The sequence below is a fragment of the Gobius niger genome (assembly GCF_951799975.1).
Source record: "Gobius niger genome assembly, chromosome: 6".
Taxonomy (NCBI): Eukaryota; Metazoa; Chordata; class Actinopteri; order Gobiiformes; family Gobiidae; genus Gobius; species Gobius niger.
In genome coordinates, this window is record NC_136857.1 from 24,327,679 (window position 1) to 24,351,724 (window position 24,046).

Genomic DNA, 24,046 nt, shown 5'->3' on the forward strand with positions numbered 1-24,046 from the left:
TATTTCAAGTGCATTTTTTTCTTTGTAGTAAAAAAAAAAAAAAAATGAGAAAAGCCCCACACACGGCCCGTGAATCGAACCTAGGACCTTCTCGTAGTTTCCTATGTTCCAGCACCCATCAGTAATCTCCCAGCTTTTCCCATCTTTGCCCCTGTCTTCTCTGAATTCCTGAGCACCTCGTGGGCTTCCCTTTTGGATTACTGCCTGCTTTTCCCCCCATTGAGTCCTTGTCTTCTCCTCAGCCCCACTCGAGTGGCTGTGCTGGCTTGTCATTAGCTCAGGAAATCTCCCCGAAAACCCTCCAAATCTGGTCATTACTGGAGGAAAAGTGCTTTCTGTGTTCGCAGTAAGAGGGCTGGGAGCGCTTCATTCAGGCTGCGGCCCACTTGTGAGCACTCTCCACTCTGTTGAAGGTTAAGTCTGTTTTGATTTGGCTACATGAAGCGAGCATGTCGTGATTAATTAAAACAGCAGGAGAGAGCGGAATGCAGACAAATATGGGCAAAATGTTATATCAACCTGGCTATTAAAAGACTGTTGTAGACCAAAAATGAAGACAGAGACCTATATTTTATTAACCAATGAGAAAGGCCGGCCTTTGTATATCACGCAAAATCTTTTTTTGACTTTTCACTATTGTATAGGGTTATCCAGTCTTCAACAAACAGACCTGGAGTACTATTTCGCTTCATTCATGCTGTTCCTTTTTACTTTTGTCGTTTTGTTTTCATCACAAATATTCTCTATTCAGTATTACCTGGATTGTGATTCATCACCTTGCCCTGCTCATTGTTCAAGCCCATAAACCATTTACGGGGGCGCAGCATTTATCGCACCATCATTGATGTTGTTAGCATGCCGTTGGGTGAAAATGGAGGCTCGCACACTGTTTTTAGCATGCGTATATCCTCTTGCTGCCTTCAGAGAGCACTCCAACACAGCAAGCCAACAAAGCCAGGATAAATCTAAGAGCTTCAACGCGTCAAAGCAACAACAACAAAGTGATGAAAAAGAGTGTGACGAAAACGCAACAAAAGAGTGACAAAATTTGGCATAAAAACAAGAATAAAGTGACAAAAGAATGACAAAAAGGTGACAATAAAACAACAAAAACGTGACAAAAACGTGACAAAAAAGTGACGAAAAAGTGATGAAAAAGAGACAAAAATTTGGGATAAAAACAAGAATAAAGTGACAAATGAATGACAAAAAGGTGACAATAAAATGTGACAAAAAAGTGACGAAAAAGTGACGAAAAAGTGACGAAAAAGAGACAAAAATTTGGCATAAAAACAAGAATAAAGTGACAAATGAATGACAAAAAGGTGACAATAAAACAACAAAAACGTGACAAAAAAGTGACGAAAAAGTGATGAAAAAGAGACAAAAATTTGGCATAAAAGCAAGAATAAAGTGACAATAGAGTGACAAAAAAATGACAGAGGATCAAAAAAAGATCAGTTTAGATCAGTTTTGTAGGTCTTAGCTTTCAAATGAGCCGTTATCTTGGCCTGTAAGCTCCAGTCAACAAGAAGCTTTTAGATTTGGGTAAAGCTGAACAGGAGAAAATGCGCTCTGGTGAAGTGGGGGTTAAGAGGTTAAGCTGCTGAAGTGCCGACGAGTAGATTTTGTAATCCACTATTACGAATGATTCACTCACATTACCTAAATTACTGCCAGTCATCCATTTCGAGTTGCCATACACGGACCAGATATTACAGACATTTACACCACAGCTATGACGGGCTGTTCGTGGAAAGCAGGTGAGACAGAAAGAGGTTGAGTTACATGAAGAACAGGTCAGAAGAACACTTTAACGCTTTAGCCCGAGGACATGGATTCTAAAGAGTCACGGTCGTTTCCTTTAAAGTGCAGGCAAAGAAAAGACAGAATTGGGTTTACTCCAATTCCTTCGGGGAACTGTCATCTGTGAAATGGACGCTCACGCAGTAAGATTTAATGATATTCCAAAAAAAACAATACCTAAGTTACTGATATAAGTTTGATCTTTTATAGCAGCGAGGTCAAACTGCTACTGTATGAAGATTATTTCTCACAAACCTTCCCCTACCCCGCTCCCGACAGTCTATTATCTCCCTCCTTTAAATGCGTGTGTGGTTCGGGGGCAGTTAGCGTTCACCTCTGACCCCACGGCCCCTCTGTGATAACATCATTCTCCTCACCCCGGCTTTTGCTCGCGCCTGGACCTGTTTGGTTTACGTCGACACTTCCAACACGTTTCAGATCGACACGTGGATTATACTAAGCCACGGGGACAAATGGTGGAAAGAGAGATAAATTAGGAAAGATTTAGTCCAGATAAACAGTCAGCGCTTTGAAATATGACGCCCAGCTAATGGGGCAATTGTGTCTTTGGCCAGTTTTGTCCCTGCTGTTTTGGGGTAGAGTCTTGTTACCTCAGATCCACAGGCAGTATTGATTTAATCATTTTTTTTAGCTGGATCATGGAGTACATCGATAGTTGTCAGAGATTAGGGTTGTAAATCACTTGAGGAGCGTTCACACTTGAGAAAACTTGAACGTGAACTGCTAAACTAATACAAAAATGACATGTGTTTCAGATCATGTTTGCAGAGGTGTAAACTACCGAACTAGCAGGTTTCATACACAATTAATTATTTTTGGTTTAAAATGCTAATTGTAGTGTTTGTGAGCTGCTAATTATATGTTATCGGCATTAAAAAAAATGGCAATAACAATTTTTATGTTACAATAAAAACTAATAGGTGCCCTGTGCCAATGTTTCGTTGCTTCAGTATTTATTGGCACCCGATTCTGATTCAGGATGGGGACATTCCTTGTGGTTGTCTTGCATTACTCTGTGGAAGTAGAAACAAAGAAACAAAGTCAATTCAAAAATTGCATCTCAAACTCAAGATGTAAGAATATCGCACAGAAGCGATTGTCTCTTTAAATGGTGACAGTACTCGATAGTGTGTCAGTGACCTGCACGGGGTCAGATTTCTGTCTAAAAATGAGAAACTCGAGCCTCATAGCCTCAGGGACGAACTGTAGTGGAGGAAATCTTAGTTATGGCAGCTCACTGTGCGGATATGTACACTTGCAGGGTCTTTTGACGTGTATTAATGTGTCCATGAATACTTCAAAAAGCAGAGATAAATAACATTCTTTGTTTTGATTTATTGTTATAATAGTAGAAGCAGCAAATGCATTAAAGACGGACGTTATGGCTTTGTTATGCAGCTAGCCTCCTTTAGGTCCACTTTGATTCCTAGATCATGTGAGGCTTTTGTAAAGTTCGCATGTTGTCCTCACACTTCGGTATGTGTCCCGTTTCCCCTGTTATTTCATACTTAATTACCTGCTATGTGCAGACTCTAAAATGTTGCTGTCTTTGCCAATGCGCCCGTCTGCTTATTCTAAACCTCTTACAGTGTTACAACATACCTTTAAACCTGAATCACTGCAGACACTTTATTATCTACAGTCATGAGATTATATGATCTTTGGATTTGAAATTTCCTATTCGTCTTACTGACTTGTATAAACATGGTTCGCAGGCATGCGCAATGTCCCAATCCTATCCATTATTAAGGGCACATGTTGCTGCAGGTGGACACAATGTATATATAGACGATTTATTCATTTTTTTGGGGGGGGGGCTACCATAAAAAAACATGTGGTTGAGGCCTTTTATCACTTCTGGGAAACTTTGTCTTTCATACACACTTTCTGAGCTTTTAACCATGTTTTTTCATGGAATAGTTGTTTTCAACTCATCTTAAACAATGGAAACCCAAGAAAGACCAAAATCCAGTGCACAAACCATCACCAGACCAATTCTATTCAATCAAATAATAAAATCGTCCACTTTACGCAGAGCTTAACAAACAAGCTATGGCACACGAGTATTTTTTCCAAAAATGTGGTGTGTTTGGGGTGTGTTGGAAAGTCATATTAATTTTTATTATATTTTTGCAAAATGTCTTGCTCCCCAGTATTTTTATGTGGGCTGTTGTCCAGGACTCATACATTTTAATAGAGGTCTTTAAATACCGTACCTTTAAATAACGGGAAGTACTTCTACAACTTCTACAACATGAAGTAGAGCATGTTTTTTCCCACTCATGCTAGTTGTAAAAGCAAAAGTATTGACCAAACCCACAATGCATAATATTATGTTCATAAGAATTACATTTGTTCTCTTTTAATAAAATGCTACATACCCCATTGAGTCTCCAAATGATTGGACCTTTTTTCAGTCCCCCAAGCTCTACTCTCTCTTTGTCAGTGCACTGGCCACATTCACAACACACACGATGCACAGAGTGAATACTTGAAGTTCCATTGAAAAGCATCGACTGTGGCTTGTTTTGTTACTGTGCGCAGTGTTGTATCTGTAAGCGCATCTACTTCTGGGAAATGCATGCTATGTGTCAAGAACAGCACCTCATCAATCGAGAAAAGTTTGAACACTTCTCTATCTTTCTCGTCTAGGGCCAATACTGTGACGTCTGCAGCCCAAGGGACAGCGACCGCGCCCACCCCATCACCAACGCCATCGACGGGACGGAGAGATGGTGGCAGAGCCCTCCCCTGTCCCGGAACACCGAGTTCAACGAAGTCAACGTCACCCTGAACCTCGGACAGGTACCAATCTGTGTACACCCTAAATGTGTGCATTAGACAGTAGAGGGAAACTACGCACTGGTGGACTTTGGCTCCAAAGCGTTTAGGAATTTTGTTTAGGAATTTTAACAAAAAGCAAAGATTGTTTGGCTCTGCACTGTTTTTGTTTCCTACAGTAAAACACTCTAGCTGTAATAGATACTATGTTGGCATGACCGTGCGATTCATATCGGAGAGCCTGTTTGTGCAGGATTGGCAGCCTCACTTTTGCCAGAATGCCCCAGGAAACTGCTGTCACGCAACTATCCATGGGGTTCGAGTGTCTACAATCCACAAAATGACAAATGGAATTGGTTATGTGACTGAAACACAATAAATGCTACATAAGACTGAAGTATCTTTTTTCTCTAGTACTTTTAAGGCTTTTTTTTTTTATCAAACGTTGTCTTTCTCTCTTGGTAGACGGACTGTACAGCCTCAATGCACACTCCTCTGCTGCTGAACGCTCATTGTATCTGGATGCCAGCCCTTGTCCCGCTCTTGAATGCTTGTGTTTAGCGGCGGCCCTCTGCTCGAGTGGCTTTTTGTACAGACCCTTGTGTCCTATTAGCGTACGTTTCTGTTCTCTCCCTCTCTTTTCTTTCTTTTCCTCTGCTGGATTTGTCAATGGGAGCCTGTAAAGCCTTTATGAGCTTGTTTACCTTGTGCCACCAATGAAGCGGTCAATGAACCGCCTTTAAAGCATCGACGTCGACCATCCACATACACCTGCTCCAGCTACTTTTGTCCTTTAAAACCAGTGCACGCGCTTGTGAGGAGCGGTTCTCAAACTGTAGCCGGGACGTCACTGGTGGTACACAAGTTTCTTTTGGTCGTCTGCTTGGGTTTCCCCTCACACTAAAAACATGTACAGAAGGGTTCCCTCTAGGGCCAGGATTACCTTGAATAGAATACATTCTGAAACTCAATGGGACTATCATCATGTCAAAGGGGGGGGTATTGAGCAAAACTGACTTTTTATAACTTCTTTACCATGTTTCGATGTTGTTCTCTCATCAAAAACAGATCAGTTGTTTCTCAGCCCACTCGCACATCTTTGAGTAGTCTTTAAATTTCTCTCAAGGCCATTCTCTGCACCACAGTGACAGCTCCAAAAAAAAAACTCCTCATGAGGTCCTACGTATCCAGGAATTGCTTTCCTCATCTCGCGATCTCTTGCTAAGCTTAATTCTTTCTTCACGAAGTAAAAACACTCGCTATAGCTTCACTACACACAATCCTTTTCTTTTTTTGCACAGTGAAGGGGAGCAAGAGAAGGGGGGTGGGAAGAGGAGCTTATGGGGGGGATCTCTTGAAAATCTGAAAGTGAAACTACTGGATATCTTGCCTCATCTTGCTTCATCAGAGCAATATTGCATTTTCTAACCAACAAAGTGTAAGATCTCAGGACACCAACTGTAAAACGTTGTTACCTCTTACACTACTTTAGAGCAACAAAACTTTTCAAATCAAGATTAGAACATCATATTCATCATAATCCACAGTAATATATAATGTATTTTCATAGTATATTTCAAAATATATGCAATGAGCTGTTGCCATACAATTTGCAGTCGATAAAAAAGCGCTGTGTCATTAATGGATAGATTTAAAGGGATGTTTCAGGATTTTTGACATAGGGCCTCATTTCCTAGTTTTCCAGAGTGTTGCTGATTTCTGGAGATTTTTTTGTTTTTTATTCAAGCAGTTCTTATATTTGAGAAATGCGCTAGCCTTGCATAAGCCTAGCACCACGTAGCTCTTCAAATTAAGAACTGCATGAATTACAAAAAAAATATCTCCAGAAATCAGCAACACTCTGGATAACTAGGAAATGAGGCCCTATGTCAAAAATCCTGAAATATCCCTTTAATGGATGGATCTCAATGATTCAGGAATGAATGAAGGCTGCGTCGCTCCCCTACTTTTGTCCTGAAGAATGTAGGTGGGCTTTGGGGCACCTCCACCTGACTACAGCGGCCCAGTCTGAGATAGGAATGCCAGTTAACCTGTCGCGGCCCGCTCACAGGCTTGTTGAATTACACCCCCACCCCACCCGCCTTTACTCGCTCTGCAATCATTTCTCTATTTTTGGGACATCCCACGCTTTTTTTTTCTCCCTGGCTCTGTTCTTTATCCAGAGGAGGTTTTTTTTTATGAGCTAGGAGTTATCGGTCACCTCCTGGGCTAGAGTCCAAAGTCAATGAGCAATAATAGCTGTAAAATGGCCTGATGTGGATCTACTACTACTAAATCAATGGTTGTTACTCCACGCTAATTCTGATGTACATGATTATTGTTTCATATTTATTACTATTGCGACTCCCTAAAATGTCACTGGTTGTCCACGTCAATTCAACCAAAAATCATTCTTTAAAACCTTGCGGTCTGCAAATTTTGGGCGATTTTGCAACACATGTCTCCCTTTGCTTCAATGAAGACACTTCATCCACTTTCCCCTTCTTGTTCTCACAAACGTCCCATCTTTCTAAGTCTCTATCTTCCCTGATAGCTCTGCCCAGTATAGACTCACTCTATCTGCATTCTGCAATCTCTTCTCTGGCAGCCGCCTTAACTCTTCCTCCAAGACTTTTGGACATTTTTGGAAATAACTTGTTGAAACCATCTCCTGTCTTCATGCCTGAGGAGTGACAGATCGACAAGAATTATGGCTTTACGACAAAATGCGGACGCAGAATAACAAAGTGAATCAGATAATGAGAACAGTGGGAGCAGTTATCCGCCATGCAAAATCCTTTACACTATCAAACAGTCTATGTAAAAGTTGAATAATTTCTTGTCCAAGTCCCCAGTTTGCTTTAGATTCCTGCGTTGTGCAGACTGGGACTGTGTTTTGTCAATATCTGAGGTGAGACTGTGTGTGGCCCAACAACAGTGTGGGATTACGAAAGATATTATCGCTGCCAAATATGGAGCTCCATTCTAAATCAGACTTATCTACGCTATTGACTTTGTTAGTGACTCTTCCTTTTTTCAATTTAAAGCTGGCACTCGATCATAGCATATTTTGTCACGTTTGTATTCCTTTTTTTTTTAGTCTCCACTACCTGCTGCTCACGCATTTGCACATAGGGCTCATATTAAAAAATAAATAGGTTTTAATGGTGGGGGGTTAGAATGATTGTAAGTTAAATGTGCTATGACCCCTCATGCGCTCAATGTGTATTTTGCCTGTTTTGACTTACAAACAGGATGTGTTTATTGGATTATATCTTATCTGTAAAAAATGTGGGGAGTCCAGATTTTTTTTTTTCCCCCCGAATGTCTGGTCTATAATCCTGTAAAAACATAAATACATGACCTATTTTATTATTTTATTTCTTTAGGTGATTCAATCATCGTTTCTGTCCCAGCCTTGACTAGTTTCCGTTAGCATTAGCATACTGTTGAGAGCGGCATTTTGTGTGACGACCAAAAATTTTAAACTTAGTGATTAGTTTAGTGAAACTTGTATTTAACAAACTTGTAGCTAACCAATTTTCATTGCGATGTTTCTCCGTTCCCCTGAGGCCTAGGGAGTTGTGGGAGGACCTGTTTTCTCTCTATCACTTTCGGTCCATGAGATATTGGCTTTTTTTTTCGGTGCTAGATCGGCCAATAATCCAAAAATCCCCCCCCCCCCCAAATCGTCCGGCCGATATATCGGTCTACCTCTAGTCCTAACCCTGGAGCAGAGCATTTGACTTGATTTCTATGACAGCAGATTTATTGAGCCCCAAAAGCAAAGACATATCAACTACTTTGCTTTGTTATACCTGTGCATTTGACTACTGGCAGATAAACTTGTCAGAACCCATATCCAGGGAGCACGTTTAACCTCGGTGTTTGCAATAATGCCTGGGGTTTTCCGAACACTCACCACCACCACAGCCGCCTCAGCAGCAGTAGCAGCAGGAGGAGGAGAAGGCTGGTACAGTGGCTCTGACATTCACCACATCAATGAGAGGAAGTCTTCAGTTCTCAGACTCTGGCACCAAACGGGCTTCACGCTCCCAGAACAATGGGGCTGCCGCCGGCTTACGCACATCAGAAAGGCGGGTGGTCACATGAACAAGACACATGGCGATTTATTCACACAACCCTGAAGATCCTGAAGATGTTTCCTCTTCATTCCAAATAGTTATAAATAGGACGGATAAGAAGAATTTACATGTTCTGTGCACATTTCAAACTCATCCAGTACAACATTTGAGAGAAGACGGGAAGATGAACTGCTAAACTTAGGTCTAAACTTCTTCTTTGCTCCAAACCGCTTGCTTTTAACTTATTAGATCGTTTCCTGCCCTTGCCCCTTATGTTTTAGGCACTGGTAACTGATGTAGTCTCCTTCCAAACTGACATAATACAGTTGCTGGGTTCATTTATTAAAATAGGTTATCAGTTGTCATCATTTCAGCGCTTGTATTGCCTTCTCTACAAAGCATCTGTATCCTTTAGCCAGCGTCTGATGGTCACCTAATCCATTGTTTCCCAGCCAGGGTACGGGGACCCCAGGGGGTACGCGAGCATTTGGCAGGAGGTCCTTGGAATTATTTCAGATTAAAGAAAAAAGATGAAACTGAATTGTATTTCAATATGATTTTTAGGGCTGGGACAAAGTATTGGATCGCAATACTTTTGGCTGCAATACCAAGTATCGATACTTTATCAAGTACTTGTGTTCGGAGACGTTTTTTGTCCTGCACTCTTTTGTTTTCCAGTAACAGCAGTTTGTTACGTTTTGCGTCGATGCACTTTTCATTAAATGACAAATAGCATTCAGTTTATGAACTTTGGACTTATGACTGTTTTCTTTTTACACAGTTAAGGGAAACATATTACTCATAATTACTGTGTCGTAACATTGATTGGATCAGCCTCTGAGTGCCGTGTTTCGAATTGTGTCGTGAAGAAAGTGTATCGTCCCAGCCCTAATGATTTTGAAAGAAAAGTTAGTTTTAGTCATATTTTCTTGTGAAAAAGTTTGCATTTAAACATTTTTAGCCTTATTTTGAAACTAACACACTACAAAGACACTCATAAATCTGAGTTTAGTTGATCCCTTTCTATTGACTGGCAGCACCGATGGGATAAGGGGTGCTTTGAGTAGAAATGAAAGACTCAAGGGGTACGCAAGACAACAAAGGGTGGGTACCACAGACCTGAATTCATTACTTTGCTGTTGCAGTTTTAAGAATTCGTTTTTGGAGATTGAATATAAAAAGTCTTGCACTCACTTTCTCCATTACCCAATTGTGTACAAATGGAACTCTATTGTTTTCATTCTTTGCAGTTAACAAAGCTGACAAGGGCCCTAAAGCCACATATCTCCTTTCACTATTGCGGCATGACACATAGCTATACTTATGCGGCTCGAGCCATCCATCTACATTAACGCTTGCCTGTATGTACACAACAGGCCCACGGTCCCAATACAAGAGGGGCGTATTTGCCAAAAGCAGGTGGAAAAAGTGAACACTCCGCGGGGCTATGGAAAAAGCAGGAGATGACAGATGAAGCCAGGAAGTTTGTTTTGAAGGCCTATTATTACGGAACAATATTGGCTTAGGTCCGGAATGTGCCGCGGAGTGGAAGTGAGAGAGCAAACGCTGCTCAGGTGAGGTCTGCCATGCTCCCCCCCCCCCCTCCTTAAGTAAACTTGTCATTGGAGTGATGGAAAAAGAGTCGAGACACTGTGACTTAATAGATATCTTCATGTTTGTGGATTGCGAAAAATGAAACGTTACCCTCAGGTGGCTGTTGTTGTACAAAATGTAGGAACTGTCCTTTTGTGCATTGAGTGTTGGTATTCTGACATTGACTGGCTTATTTGAGTGGTTGATGGCGGGACAATGCCTTAGTGGTGACTTAGAACTCTAGAGTCCAGCAACAAGGTGATGGATTGGATCACAGGTAATGAGGGCTGCGTGGAGTTTGTATGCTCTCTTCGCGTCTGGGCGTGTTTATTCTGGTCGCTCTTGTTTCCCCCATCAATCCTCCCCAGCTGAGCACTTCGGACCAAGATCCTGACTCAAGATCTGGAGATGGTTCGTCCCAAGGCATTGGAAGGAGGATGGATCATATGCCGAAGACGAATTCCCCAATAACAACAATAATGTCTGCAAATCCAACTTTCTATCTTTTCGAATCGATCTTTCTTTACCATTTTTGTTTGATTTGGTCAGGGATGGACAGTAAACTAAATCAGAATCTCTAAGAATCTGATATTAATCCAATTATATTTTTTGCAATCCATCAAAAGTTTGTTTTTAAGTGCCCTACTGAACTAGTCTTCGTACAGTTTGCGGAGAAAGGGAGTGGCCAAAACAATGAGAGATTCACACATTTTGTTCATAGAAATGGGATACTTGGATAAATGTCTTAATAGATTTCTGCTGTTATGTGGTGAGTTTGTTTATCGTGAGATGTTCCATTTCCCAAACAAGAAAATGACCATTTCACAACCATTCTTCATGTTCATCATATATTTTACCAGAATGTCACCAAGTTTTGTGAGACTTTGTGAAAAATCCTGATTCATTTGCGACTTGGCAAACTCACGTAACCTCATACAGAGCCACAGGTCCCTGTCCCCCCCCCCTGTCGCACTCTGTCCCCCTGTCTCTGGGTCAAATGTCGTCCCACACTGTGAACGCGCTCTCTTTTCAGATTGTGAAGTGAGCGGGAAAATGCCTTTAGCCTCGAGAGAAATCTGACCACAGTCATCAAAGGAAGAGTTTGCCCACAACGTTTGCATGTTCTCCCCGTGTCTGGGTGGGTTTTCCCCTGGTTATACAGTTACCTCATTAACGTAAAACATGGGCAATAGGGTGAACTTTCTGGAAGTAAATAAGCACTATAGTTCTGAAAATGAGATTACAATAGGTGTGGAGTATTGTTGTTTGAAGAAAACCTTTTTTTTTAAATCATGAAACTTGGCATTTTTTCGAAATTCCAAATGCCCCACAAATTTCACGTAAACTTGTTCATGGAAAGAAAGAAGCAGCGACATGGGATTTGTTCTGGCATGACACGGGAAACCAGGTCTTGCTGCCGGGCGCCTGTTTCTGCTCAAACTGTCAGATAGAGATTAGCCCCGGCTGCAAAAGTGTGAAAGCCCAGGCCTGTGGGGAAAAACTGGAGGAAAAACTCTCTATCTACTACTATCACAGTTTAAAATCCGCTTTTGTTCAAATGAATGAGCTCATTGTGTGATAGCGCTGAGACATGAGCTTCATCTGTCTATTCTGGGGTAGGGAATTGGCAGAAAAGTACTGAAAACAACAAGGCAAGACTGGATTCAATAGTGTCTGGGGGGAAAAGGAAAGCACCAAACATGGCGTCTAGAATCCAACACTTTAGCTAATAGGATGACGTTTCAAACTATCAGCAATAAGTTGGGAAAGTATAGCAAAATATTAATTGTCTTAAAGCCTCAGTCCACGCTTACTGTATCAGAGATAAGTTGAATTTCAACATTATTAGCATCAGTGTCACTGCCATTTTTCTGCATTTGCGTCTGATTAAAATGTTAAAAAATTAAATTCAGACAGCGGTCACATATTTTCAGAGATTGCTGTTTTTAATCAATGTGTTTTCATTATTTCTGACCACCCGATATCACAACAGCAGACACCTCACAGGGCCTGACAGAAAGTGCTGACGTGATGAGAAAGTGAGGTGCAGGAGCTTTGACTTGCGCACATACATTGGAGTAGGAGAGACTATAATTTACTGGGAAATAGGGTCAGGTGTTTTCAGGCAAGACACTGCAGGTGAATAGGGAGAAAAAAAACTTTTGAAGTGATATCGATGTGAGGAAAAAATGTATAGCACATTTTTTATAATTTTATGTTTTCATATAAAAGTCTAAAATTGCTTATACTGTATTTTAGCGACTAAATCTATATAATGGATTGAGTCATGCAGGTTAGTGGCTCGTTCCAGGCAACTGGTAACAAGAAAATTTCTGACCTCCCACTTAGAAAAATGCCTTGGAACCGCCGCTTGAAGTGGTAATTACAACTTGTAAACTCGGAGATGTCCAGACTGCTCCAAGTTCAGATGCGAGATGAAGACGGTAATGCCGACCCCCAGTAGAGGAGCAGCTAATGATAAAACTGTGACAAAACCACTGCATGAGTGATGTGGACATTACTTTTGGTCATGGCCTTCAATGTAATGTTATGTGCCATGTTTTTAATTATGTTTGTGGAGAAAAACATTAATATAACGTTAGCATCGTATGAATTAACTACTGTATCATTAGCCGTTTGTTTACATACAAGTGTATTCACCTAGACGCTCTGAGGTCGTAAGTCGTAATTTTCAGGTGTGAAAAATAACAGTTACCAGTTGCCTGGAATGCACCATTAAATCTTTGGTTCAGTTTGTCCAGATACAGGGATGTTTTCAGAAGGGATTTTTTGAACTAGTTTTTGTTTTTTGCTGTTATGAACCACAACATCTCAATATCAATAAATCTCAATAAATCAGGCTTGGAATTACTCTTTAAAAAACCTTCAAAAATACACAAAGTACAAGACTGGAAAGTTTGGGGGTCTGCAGGAACTGCTTAAGTGGAGATGTTTTTGCAAGCGTGTTAAGAAAGCAGTCTACGCATGTGCCTGTATATATATCTCCCCGTCTTTAGCCACCGTTATGCCCACTGCTGCTGCTCAGAAAGGAAGTTACCATATTTGGATTACAAAGTGATCTCAGTTGCTACATGTGGATATACCAAATATGTCAGATGAGGGACCACCACTGTTATTTTCTGTAAATATCCGGCTCGCTAGCAGAAAAAAAATGTATTAAAATGAGCATCACAAAGGGGGTGAGTTTAGTCTTTTGTTTTTTTTTACTGTAACATTAAAACTAAGATATTAAGGGAGAAAACTTGTTAAGAATCTCAACGTTGACCACTCTGTGTAAAGCATTGATGTTTCACATGCCGTGTCTCGCCTTAATGAAGAAGTCTGAACTAAGAGAGAGAGGCTGAAGAGATTTTACTGTAGAGATGGGCTGATATTTTTCTGCCAGGATATTGGGTACACATATTGTTACACAAACGTTGCATAGTTATGAAAACAATACGTTTTAGTTAATCTTGTGGTCCAATTGATGCGTCAAAATCCACACATTCTTTTGGTCACACTTATTCACTAACTTGAGTGCTATTGTCTTATTGATTGCTCATTCACACAAACTGCTATTGAAAAGGCTGCCTCCCCATCACTTAGCATTCAGAGAGGAGCTCTGTGCGCCTCGCCTCTCTCTGCCCTGTCAATAAGAGGCCCATTCAAACTCATCACGGAGGAAACAAAGCCGCGTGAATGAAACAAGTGTCGCCAATACAGCAATAGAGTGTATAGTAGGTTCATTAAAAGCATGGTCAACAAGTAGTGAAGCTTTACATAATAGGATGGACGCTCTGAGGAAAGTCTCTTTAGTCCAAAGCCAAGATGAAGACAGTTCTTACAGTCACAGAGTACTCTCTGTTACTTTATCAAAGCTCAAAGGGATTAGCATGTAGAAAAAAATCTTTAAATTAACAACCTCCATCCACCAACAATCATGGTCAAACTGACGTCTTCATAAAGACAAAGTGAGGACGTGTCTTGCCCGAGGACACAACCACAGTAAGCATTGCCAGCAGCACAGACTGAACCATCAACCTTTGGCTTAGGTGAGGAATGTCTCTGTGGCGAGAAGCATCTGAGCTATTGTTGCCTTCAGCCACGTGAATCATACTTTAAATGTGGAAATGTCCGTGTAAACTATTTTTATTCGAAGACTTCCATTGTTCCTGTATTGAAATGTATCTTATGTATTTGAGCCAGTGTCATTGGTGCAAGCTGCTGGGTTAGGGTTATACAAGGCCCTCAAATGCAGCAGTTAAAGTAACAGTACTTTTCGTGACATGACCTTTACCTTCATCCGTCTCCATCCTTTCGCCTCTGTCTCATCTCTGTCTTCCCTCGCCCGCCTCGACCCCGCATTACTGTGACCGCAGGAAGCAGATAAAAGAAGGGTTCAAGTGTCCGAGGCATGGGAACGAGGCGGCTATAGGAGGCACAAAGGACGTGAAATGGACAAACATGCACAGACAGGTTAGATGTGAGGGGATGGTTTGAGTTTTTACCTTTGGGCTTGACTTTTTGTTGCCTTGTTTTATTTGTTGACTTTATTTTGTCATATTTTGTCAATTATTACAGACAAAACAAGACTATGACTAAATGTAGTCGTTTTCATCAACTTATAAATTCTCCAGGCTCATAATTAAAATCAATTTCATTCATCCCTTTATCAATCAAGTACAAGTACAAGCTTACAGTGAGAAAATATTTGTGTTATGGCTTTGATGCCTCCACTTAGTCCTTAGAGTGAAAGAAGAACTTCGCCGTGGGGAAATTTAAAAACATAATAAATATTGAGCACAAAAACTCAATGTAGGATTTGGTAAATGAACCTGCTTAGAATGAAACATGTCATGTACAGTTATGACGTGTACAAGTCTTTGAAGGGAGAAATTATCTTGAATTGATCTTATCTTATGAGTGTTGCCACAGACGAGCGGCAAAGTATGAGACAGTTCAAAGCAACAGAAAGTGAGGTCGAGCCTGAGAGTGACCCCTGATCGTTGACCTCAAATCGGCGGGTTGGAAGTGTTCTCATGACGAGAAACAAGATATGAGACCAAACTCACGCTCCACTTTCAAAATAGTTATCAAAAATGTCATCTCCTGTCCACACTCCAGCCCAGTAGGTAGCGGTAAACTCGCCATTCCCATTTGCAATTCTCATCCATTACTATCCATTCCCATCCACATTAAAAAGCAATAGGAAAGACAGTTCCCACAGAAATCATAGGAACGCCTTTAGCTGTTATAGCTTTATAGACCTGCCTAACAATTGGGGGACAACATATACCTTGACAAACAAAATGCATTTGCTGTTTTTTATAATCTTCCGTCTGATAAATAGTGCAGCGTGCAAGCAACTTTCTTGACCAGACCAATCGCATGACATTAGACTGTCCTTGCACATAATAACTCCAACAACGGCAGCAGCGAGGACTGTAACATTCGTCTCACCGTTTCCTCTGGGAGGACGACCTCATCTCAAAGTTCTCCAGCAGAAGTACGTCCTGGTCTGACCCAAAACCGCTGTTGCCGTCTTCGGCGAACATGTCGGCTGTGCCGCAAAATAGCCGACTGTAAAGTACTGCTTCGCCTGCGTGCTTCGGCGTGAAGCAGTACTTGAGCAAAAAGCGCCTGAACAATTGTTAAAGCCAACACAGTTTTGTTGGCATTCATGCTGTTTCTGATGTAAACACAGGTCGAGCGTGTGATGTCAGAGCAGACAGTGACGTTCGGCCTAAAACTTTGGTTATTTATGTCCACACTCAAACGCATAACCACAGTCTTCCTAAATCTTCACTTTTAAAACCTTACTTTTTAGGGACACACATCTGTGGTTTGGTGTGGATGAAAGTTCAAATCATAGGAAAATATCTTTGTTTTGTGAGATACCCTGCTACATGTGGACAAGGCCTGAGCCTGCTCCTTGAAATATGTTCTTCTATTACTTTGAATGGAACATTCTATCCCCATACAAATGAATGGTGAAGCCTGTCCCTTTCACAGCATTTATATGATTTCTGTGTTTTTTCTATTGTTATCATTTATAAGGTGATGTTCAGTGGACGATGGGTTTAACATTTAGCTCAGGGGACACTTTCATACGCCAATTCTTCTTCCAAGTACATTCATTGATGATTTGTAGCTCGGCTTGGACCTCCTCTACATGTGGTCGATGGTTGACAACAGCTGAAAACATGGTTCATTACTTTAGGATTGATGTCTAGATGCTCACGGCTAGAGGAAAAATACATTGAGCAGGCTAACAAACGCAGACTAGCCGACTTGCTAACTGTCTGTTAGGATCGAATGCTGCACCACTGAAAAAATATTTGACTATAATCGGACTAAACCATTTCTTAAGATGTTCTAGGCTCTAAGAAGGATCAAAATGCCAGTAAGATGTAGTCCGTACCACAGTTTGAGAACCAGCGACTTGTGATTTCTTTATTTTATTTAGGTTTTTTTTTACGTTGCGTGCCTGCGAAGAGTGATATTTATGTGTTGTTGACAAGTTGAGAGCATCGGTCTCCATAACCACTTCCTGTATTTGATAACGCCACTTCACTCCTGACGTCTGAGTCCATATGTCTGTTTTCCCAACAACTCCAGCTGGTACGTCTCTCTTCCTCTCTCCTCCTCCTCTGTTTTTCCCATGCACCTTCACTCCCCTGTAATTAGCACAGCTTTACCTCCGAGTGCTTGTCCCTTTTATTACTCTTCATAGTCCACAGAGCTAAAGTCGTGACCCAGCTCTGATTAAAGCTCAGAGATTTCTTCAAAAGCTAATCTGACTTTCAGTCTTTCCTTTTGTCCTCGTCCCAGTTGGAATGAGGCTATCAGACATTTCCGTGACTTTAGGGATCTAGACTGAGCGATAAGGCGCGGCTGTATGAAGTAGCGATGGAGGAGGAGAGTGTCCTTGTAAATGTGGAGTCAATATTGGTTTAAACCAGTTCACCTGCATGAGTCTGTTTGAGTTTCTGCTTCTTGTATGAGCTGAATGGGTCGGCAACAGAGGAGCGCCACAGGAAACATGAGGTCATAAAATAAAGATTAATGTTTAATGTGGCGGTTTGACCTAAAGAGACAGGAAACGTGGTACAATAGAATCCAAGTTCTAGCTTAAGTCTGCAACCGAGGCCACAGCTATAATTAGTTCTAATAGAAGAAGTGTTTTTCTTGCTTTGTTTATTGAATATAGCATATCTCTGTGTGCATAATAAACAAAAGCTGATTGGCGTGCTCTCTCACATAAAGAGTTTTATTAAACCTGTCCCTACATGTTTGCTCTAAACATGGTTTTAAGATTGAACTCTCATACTGAGTGGATCTCCTTGATGAAAATGTGGGTAAGATATACACTACCTTTGTCCCCAAATTTGACCCATCCTTCACGGCAGCTATGTGCATGGTTAGGAGTATCTAGCTCACATTAGCCTTGAATGGTGCGTGGTTCCTGTGTCTGTGTCCCCATTTTGAACAATCTGAGTGCTATGATTTGGGACAGGGTTGTGAGGGGTAAACCTGAGTGAAGTGGGATGAGGACTCAAAGAAGTGTTTAGCGTTTCCTTTGCGCACCATAGTAGCACCATTCTGACGACAATTGCTTTAACTTTAGTTTACTGGATAATTGTCAACTCAGAGTGATGTTTGCCTGATGCAAACACTGCAGGAAATGTGAACTCGTAGCTCGTTATTTTAAATAATTCATATTTGTTATTGATTGAATATATCTAATACAGATGCACAGATTCTGCATAAAATGTACATTTCCCTTATAGCTAATATTTAGGCAATATGTAAAAGAAAATGCTACTCTCCATCACTCCCTAATGCTTATTTATTTCATACCCATTTGTTACTTTATGTTTTGTAGGTTAATTGTTTTTTTATTTTTTATTTAATTGTTCATAAAATCTCTTAAATATTGTCTTAAAGTCTTAAATCATAATGCAAAGTGTCCAGGAACACTGTAATTGCCTTACATTACACTTGGCATGTTTTAAACTGGAAATTCCGATTTTCTGAAGACCTTACTTGATTTGTCCCATTTTTTTTATAATGTGTTGATTCCCTTGCTTAGCTAAATTACTTCTGGTGTAAATTCTATGAGGAACACGTTATAGACTTGTGGGTTGGTGGGTTGGCGCAGCAGCAGGAATGTGCCCCCATGTCTGAACAAACAGTTGCATGTCTTTGGGAGGTGGTCTGCAAACATCGGTGTGTTTTCTCATCGTTAGCTCATAAAAGAGCGAAAGAGCCCGTGTCACGGGGTCGAACTCTGACGAAGGATTAACTCATCTATTTCACATCTCTTGTTTGCTGTTGGCAGATTATGCACAGTTTATGACCAGGTGGAATGGAGAGCAACCATTGAAGTCGGGATGGAGTAAAAATCTACAACTGTATGTCAATGTCGACTTCTCTGAGCATTCACGTCCAGGCGCACATACCAATAAGTTGTTTAGTTGCATAGATGCAATGTGCCACACTACACCTGGTTGTCCCATAGACAACAGTTCTGCTTCTCCAGTAACTACAGTGACATTGAACCATGTGCTCAGAAAGACTAGGCCTGCGAGGCATATAGCGATCTGTCGACAACTGCACTCCACACAAATATTGACTTTAACAACATAGAAGATGGAGAGAGATCGAATTCTAGCTTCGTCCTGATTTTGAACGTTATTTATTACCTTTGTTGCAACATAGATATTTGTTTTCCTTGCCTTTTTTTTTAAAGTGACAATTGTTTTGAGTCAAACAGCGGTGCAAGTTGTGCAATGAGGTTTACTATTTTAGACATATTTACAGTACCTGTCAAAAGTTTGGAAAGGCTTTTTTCATGTTTGTTTGTTTTATTTCAAGATTATTTTCATTGTAGATTCTCTGAAGGCATTAATGTATAAATGAACACATATGGAATTATGTTTGAAACAAAAATAAAAATGAAATAGATTCTTCAAAATAGCCGCGTTTGGCTTTGATTACGGCTTTGCAAAATGTTGACATTTTCTCAATGTGCTTCACGATGTCGTCACCAGAAATGATTTTCACTTCACAGACAGTTTTTTCTGATGACGATCTTAAGAAGCTCTTTGAGAAAATGGTAAGAATAAAGGCTGGCAATTTTGAAGAATTTAAAATATAAAACACCTTTTGAGTATTGAGTTATATCATACTTCTTTGATATGTGTATAATGTGTTCATTCATCATTGAGTGTCATCAGTGAGAATCACACAATGTAAATAGTAAAAAGTGTTTCCAAACTTTTGACAGGTGTTGTGTATAATATATGTATACAATATAACTTAAAATTCTTCAAGGATGGATGATGTTAAAATGTATTTATACAAAACACCAGCAGGGGGTGCGGAACTGTCCCTGCTGCTACAACAAAAGAAACAGTGAAAGAAACTTTTAGCCACCGGTAAGCATGCCATGGATTACTTAATGGAACACCACAGGTATGTTTAAGATATAACGTTATGACGCGTCGTTTTTTAAAAGTATTTTGCTCTCTATAAACATTTGTAATTTATCTGTTTACAAAATGTTAAATACAAACCTAAAAGTTTCATAATAATTTGCAAAAGGTTCTAAAGTTAGAGGTTTTAAGTTATCCAAGCGCCTTCAGCCGGCGTGCTGGTGAAGTATGTAAAGATGATGTAGTATTGTTAGAGGGAGGTGCAGAGGAGACAGGAGCCCCACAGTCCTGCTCCTGAACAGATCGAGTCCTGTCTGACATTACAGCATGGCCTCGGGAACTGGAAACAAGACCACCCATTTACACAACACTTCTACCTGTGCCACAGCACAACGCAATCGCTGAGAAGTCGGCATCTCTAGATTGGGCGGAGGGAATTTTGAAAACATCCAGGCAGGATAATTATTGAGTGCAGACAGTGACAAACAACTCGGTTTACTTGTTTCAAAACCTGATGTTTTGCCACAAACTATGTGGCTTCTTCAAGTCTGGATCAGTCAGGGTACAATTTCACCTAAAAATGAGCAATGGTCCTTTTCCAAAAGATACTTCTGAATGATGTATGTTATTGAAAGTGTTGAACAAGCCAGAGTGTGAAGCGCTAGAGAAATTTGAAGGATTTGTAAATTCTTGAACGAATTACCCTGCTTGTGTCTTCAGCCATCAACATCAACCTCCTTACGCTTCATGGAACCTCCATTCACTACTGCACATGATCCACATCTAGGCAGATTCAATGGAATATGTGGAGAAATTAGAAACAAGTGCATAGTTTCTGGGATAAGCTCTGGCAAAACGGCTTCCTTTGTGGTCGATCTACTGTTACACACTAATTTCTGTAATAGTTTGGGTTGCACTTTAATGATCGTGAGCTGTGTGTTTTCTTTCTCTGCTTCTGATTCATGCTTTGATTCTCTTGGGGCAAAGTTTCAGGAGCAGTGGATAAACATAGCACCCAATTCTCCTGCAAATGTCACAATGGACAAAAATGTATTTCTTGTTTCTTTTTTCTTGTTAAAGATGATCGAGCAAACCATCGTGAATGTTTGATCTTTAAGTAACCGTTATTGAACCAAGATTATCCCATAAAAGTGAGTCTTGCATTTTGATGTGAAGTAAGTAATAATATATTTACATTATTTTTTGTGAAGTCCCTCCTTCCTGGATCTCAGACACCAATCAGAGTCTAGTACCCTCCCGCGTTGACCAAGGAGACAACTTTTCTTGTGAACCAGCCTGTCAGGTCCAATCAGGAGGGAGGTTTATCGTTTATTGAAAATTCTGTTCCTGCTCTCCTCATTTTGCAAACTAAGAAGTGCTTTCTGGTTAAAGGGGGGGAGAAAATTTGCTGGTTTGCTTTCAAATTTCACTCCATCTCTCCTCACTTTGCAAACTTACAGACTCTCACTTTAAGACATATAGATTATATATGGCCCACCTCTTGTATAAAACAGTGCAAAAATGTCTTTAAAGCTGAACAATTTATACCCATCATACCTTTCATCATGCAGTTTCAGACTGAAATGTTGCAACCACACATTTCTCTTTTCTACCGGGGCGTAAAACCTCTGCATTTTTGAGCCGTCGTCATGCTTCATATCAACATGAGACCTGTCATCTCCTCCGTGCTAAACCCAAACCTTCATGATCCACATTGCATATTTAATTTTACAATTCTGACAGATACGTGAGCGTCGACACGCTGTAAGTTTGAAAACCCGTCGACATGATACTGCAAAAGGGTCAAAGTATAAAGCAACTCCCCGATTCTGACAGGAACAACCTTGAAATGCAAAAGTGCACCTGGGAAAGAGCGGCATGAATCTTCCACCAAATAAGTCTGAAATGAAAAGTTGGCCCGGGGCGAAGGGAGGACAGACGGTAGACGGGAGGCCTCGTCTGAAAGACCTTGAGTTTTTCTTTTCTTGGCTGTAGTTTAATGGACAGCTGGGCCAAATGCCTTAATTACTGAAGGACAGAGGAGCAGATAAGAGTTTTTAAGGAGTACAGGACGTCCAAATGAGGAAGGAAAGATATACATCCAGGCGGAAAAGGGAGCTGCTTCTGGGCACTTATTTCGATATGCTGCATGTGGGACCCTTGTCTGACAAACCGGGGTTAACCGGATGCCACATGGCTTAACTTAGAACAGCAAAAGAAACTGAAATGGAGAGACTACAATTGCGACAGTTCAAGCTGCTGTTTCAAATAGATCACAGTTAATCTTGCAACTGTATGTTTATGGTACTAGACAAAAAGCAAATCCGTCTATTCAAGAGTCTGCCATCTTTTTTTTAATCCAAATACAGAGGATTTCATCTTAATAGATCAAACTTGTAATTCATTGCAGTGACACTACTTTTTGTCACTGTGAATGTAAAGTAGGACTGGGGCAAAGTATCGGATCAGATCGCGATACACTTTTTGCTGCACCACCAAGTATCGATACTTTATTCAGTATCGCAATGCTTTCAATACTTGTGTTTGGAGGCATCGTGCACACCTTTGTACATTTTGTGTTAATGCACTTTTCAATCTTAACACTTTAATAAATGTTAAATGGCATTTGGTTTACAAATATTACACACTGTATCGCAATATCGCATCAGTCCTTGAGTATCGCGATAATCATATTCAGGCTTGTTATTTTAGCTGTTCCTTTGTCAGTGAATTTGAATGATTTGAGGCTCTTTCAGACTGTCATTGGAATATGGATGATTTCAGTCTCATCTTTACACTTTTAGCCATTTTTTAGGCAATGAAAAATATAGTCATAGTTTTCCTCATAAACAACTTTTAAGTTAGGTGTAGTCTAATTTAAAAAAGAAAATAAACTTTTGTTGACGAAATGAACGCCGCTGTAGGACAATATCAGCAGCGCCTCGGGACCCACCTCCTGATTTGGAGCTAGACTTGGTCCGGAGTTCGAACTTCCTCAAGCTAAAGCCTACAGTATTAGATACTCTCGATGAACTCTTGCCCTGTTATCAGTGTGGTGAAGAGCTACATTATTCTACAGTATTCAAACTGAGACGTGTCAACTTCTGCAAAGCTTGTGCGATGGTTCAATACGTGTGTGCGGTTCGAGATCTGTAGCCTGGATCTCCCTCTTGTTGCTTTTGCATTTCCACTTGTGTCTGACGCAAACACAATACTAACTTGCTACTGGCATTGAAACACCTTTACTGTTTCGAATGACTGAAGGACCCCGTTTATGCAGAAGACCACACTAGAGGACACTCACGAGGCCGTTAAAGTCTCGTTACGCTGTTTCCAACTGATTTACGGGACAGACTTTAAAACTTCTATTTGCATTGTTTCCAGAGAGGGAAGTGAAAAGATTCCATATTTCGTCTGCGAGGAATGCATCACATCACCACGTCTCTCCTGTCCTGCCCCGACTCGCACCGCCCTGTTATATATGTCGGTATGCCCATTAGCTCCTGCGCTGGAGCGTTAAGCCTGTCGTGTCTGTAATCTGTACATATCTGGAGGGTTTGCGAGCTGGGATCGTGCTTCCAGCGTGTGGGGACCGGCCCGTGGATGTATAGGTGTGAGTGGAGGGGAGGTGGGGGTGGGGGAGGGCACCTGGAAAGCTCTGATTTGGGGATTGCAAGGTAATGACAATGCTCCAGACGGTGTTTGGGAGAGTGGGACTAATGATGGGGATGTGATGGTGTTGTGAAGGTCATGTCAGTGCTATTTGTTTTGGCTTCTCGTGCTCAAATTTGAAGGAGATATCATAAGGCTGGATTTGAATGTATTGTATATATTTCTAAAAGAGTAAACTCACAGAAAGTACTCGAGGTCAACCGATATGGGTTTTTCTAAGGACGATGCCTGGGTGATATATTTTTTAATTAAATATGGAATTATAGCATATCGCATATTAACCTGGCTAACGCCATGCTGCTGTGTGCGCTCGAATCATTTCGAACTGCACAGCAGCATGGGGACCAGGGCCGAAATTTTCACGTGGATTTGGGAACCAATCACAGAACGAGGAGGGACGGCAAGATGATGACGCGCTCTTCGATATACGGAAGCAGCAGACGCAACGCTATTTTTCGATCAAGCTTTAGGCCGTGTTCTAAATAGTTTAGCTCGAAAGTTTACAGCGGGTACGTCATACGTCATCGGATACGATGATACAATTGGCTGTGGCTACGTGCAGACGCATGATAGACATTCGTAGCGCCCCGTAAACCACACCTCTCCTACGAGAAAATTAATTGACTAAATATCACTTGTGATTTTAGTCTG

At 40.9% G+C, this 24,046-nt stretch overlaps 1 protein-coding gene across 1 annotated transcript in view; it reads left to right on the plus strand.

Annotated features, from left to right (window-relative positions):
- The window catches only part of lama5 (laminin, alpha 5), a 100,004-nt gene that overhangs the window by 6,491 nt on the left and 69,467 nt on the right, over positions 1–24,046 (plus strand). Inside the window, exon 2 of the mRNA XM_079559001.1 lies at positions 4,480–4,632. Coding sequence (XP_079415127.1) covers positions 4,480–4,632 — 153 coding nt within the window. The remainder of the gene's footprint in view (positions 1–4,479; positions 4,633–24,046) is intronic.